Below are 2730 nucleotides of genomic sequence, written 5' to 3' on the forward strand. Positions count from 1 at the left end.
GATGCCGCCCACAGGCGAGTTAGGATAATCGATAAAGTGATAAGGAGGCGTTCAGAAAAAAAATCGACGGTCCTAGTCTTCACTTCCAAAAATATGACTGCCAACATCAAACTGACAGCTGCATATTTTATGCTATCTCAATCTAAGTTACCTTTATGATTAGATTTTTAATCTGCTGCATTTTACATAAAAGAACTAAATTGTCGTGAAAGTGGTGTCATCTGTCCGATGTACCATCACCCATCTTGCGTTTTGGTTAGATATTCTGTGTCAGCTTCGTTCATTTGAGGGTAGAGGTCGCACCAGGGGTCGTAGATGATTCGGCGTTTTAATTCTCCTGGTAGACAGGATGCAATTTCACCATGTATTTTTAACAGATAAAAATGGTGTCAAAATGGTAATTTTTTGATGTTAGACACGATAAACGGTTAAAAGTTATGCAAAATTGTTTTTACCAGGCATATAATAACTTGGTCGTATATAAAAAAAATTCATAATCCTAATATTAAAAAGAAATAGTATTAATTTAAGTAGTCTAAAACTAATTTCTGTGCTATTTTTTACCATTTAGAGCTAATTTAGGTTACTTATTGATATAATTTTGTTAACGAATTGTTGATTGGCTTGTTCTGTGATTCATTTCCCAGGTTAAATTTTACATTTTTTTAAACAAATTATCCGTGAGCATTTTTATAATCAGATTTTAGGAAGCGAAACTTGCATCTCCCATTAGTTGTAATGAAGCAATTCATCGAGTCCGCGAGGTTCTACACTGGCTTCTTGAACATTTTTTGCATCTAGATTTTTTCTATCCGATATTTAGTATCCCATATAGTTTTATTTAGACTTTTAAGTCATCTTTTATGATTTTGACTTTATCTGCAAATTTTTGTAAAAAAATAGCTGGTAATTTTATCTGCCAAATGTCTTGCAATTTAGTGGTAGACAAGCTGCAATATTTATGGAGAGGTTGACGTTATATTTGCGCGGTCTCCGATTTAATTTCATCATTGGTGTTCTCTTTGACTCGTCCGTTTTGTTGAAAAACTAAAGGAGTAATAAAACTCACAGATAATGTTTAATGTAAAAGCTACAATTACATATTTACACACTAACTACATTGATAATGCCGAGATTTGATAACACAAAAAATAAATAAGATTAAAATGGCCGCGTTTTCAGAAAAAAATCCGGCCAACATATTTTTCGGTGGATTCGAAAAGCAATACTGAAATTGGAATGAAAAATAACACACTAAATACAAATGAACAAAAAATTTCAAATATGGTCATATCTTGGAAAAATATGTTGATAATTTGCATAAACGGTTACAGGGTAGATTGAAACCTGTGTTCCCGGTAATCCTTAGGCAAGTCTGTGCTGTGAACCATTTATACATTCTTTAAGACTAGAAAACAAATTACAAACCACACTCGCGCTCGCAGCGGTTACTTTCGACTTTTTAAGGCATTGGCGAGCCACTCCATGGCCATGTCCAGGCCTTCGCCTTTTGTTGCCGATGTCTTGAAAATCTGGAACGTCCGATTCTTTAACGCCTCGAGTCCTAGCGCTTGGTGGACTTCCTTTAGCGACATACAACCCGGAATGTCTTGTTTGTTGGCCAACACCACCAATATCGCATCTGCTAACTCTTCCTCCTTTAAACAACCACTCTATTCAGAAAACAATATCAGCTTAGGGATTTACCTACTCTGAGCATGTGAAATAACTCATCTTTGGATATACCCATTCTTTCTTTGTCTGCTGAGTCAACCACATAAATTATAGCATCCGTATTGCTGTAGTAACATCTCCAATAGGGCCTGCAGGGTTTGGAAATTTATAGTGGTGATTCTGGCAAATAAATTATAAATTACCTTATGCTAGTCTGTCCGCCCAGATCCCACACTTGGAATTTGAGGTTTTTGTATGTCACTTGTTCTACATTAAACCCGATGGTCGGAATTGTGGTGACTACTTCACCTACTTGTAACCTATACAAAATCGTCGTCTTCCCAGCACCGTCCAGGCCCAGTATCAAAATTCTCATCTCCCTGGCCCCGATTAGGCTCTTGAAATAGCTAAACAAAATACCTACAACCAATAATAACCTACGTTTCCAGAGTACCTGTAAGATTAATACGTTGCGTACCCATTGCGGTTCGATTTGTGTAAAAAAAAAGCGCGTTTGCTTGGTGAACTTAAACCAATTGAAAGAGCAAACTAGTTCATTGTACTTTTTTAAATTAAAGAAAATCAATCTTTATTTTCGCCTACAACATTTCGTTTGACGTGGACCGAAAAACCAACTTCAAATCATAGTTTAGGAATTGGTCGCTGACAGTATTCTCGGATCATATAAGATAACGAGTAGAAATTAGTGTTGTGTCAATCGTTCATTTTATGAGGAGCGAATCAATCAGTGACCGATTTCCAAAAGAATCGAATCATTTCAATCTTTCATTTCAATAGTTTTTGATGCAACATAAGCGGCAATAGTCACTGAATCCGAACAGTAGGAACGAGCGATTCAGATTCATTTGAATTTGAATTATTGTTGTGTCTATATGTTATGTTTTCTGTTCTATTTAGTATAATATTTAGGTGTGTTCTGCTTTTTATTGATTCATGATTTAATCAAAATAGGTGCTACATATTGGGTTGTACCAGTTATACATTAATTTGTTTAAATTAAATACCTGTGTGGAAATAGATATTTCATTCAATATT

At 35.2% G+C, this 2730-nt stretch overlaps 1 protein-coding gene across 1 annotated transcript; it reads right to left on the minus strand.

The window, feature by feature from the left end:
* Positions 1-1059: 1059 nt before the first annotated feature.
* Positions 1060-2311, minus strand: LOC132704805 (ADP-ribosylation factor-like protein 1). Its single transcript, XM_060675063.1, has 4 exons — positions 2153-2311; positions 1878-2094; positions 1712-1823; positions 1060-1658 (listed from the first exon to the last, which is right to left on the minus strand). The coding sequence occupies exons 1-4, from the start codon at positions 2154-2156 to the stop codon at positions 1449-1451; spliced, it is 543 nt and encodes a 180-aa protein (XP_060531046.1). The 5' UTR covers positions 2157-2311; the 3' UTR covers positions 1060-1448.
* Positions 2312-2730: the final 419 nt, after the last annotated feature.

Source organism: Cylas formicarius, unplaced genomic scaffold, assembly GCF_029955315.1.
Source record: "Cylas formicarius isolate icCylForm1 unplaced genomic scaffold, icCylForm1.1 PGA_scaffold_7__23_contigs__length_41026272, whole genome shotgun sequence".
NCBI lineage: Eukaryota > Metazoa > Arthropoda > Insecta > Coleoptera > Brentidae > Cylas > Cylas formicarius.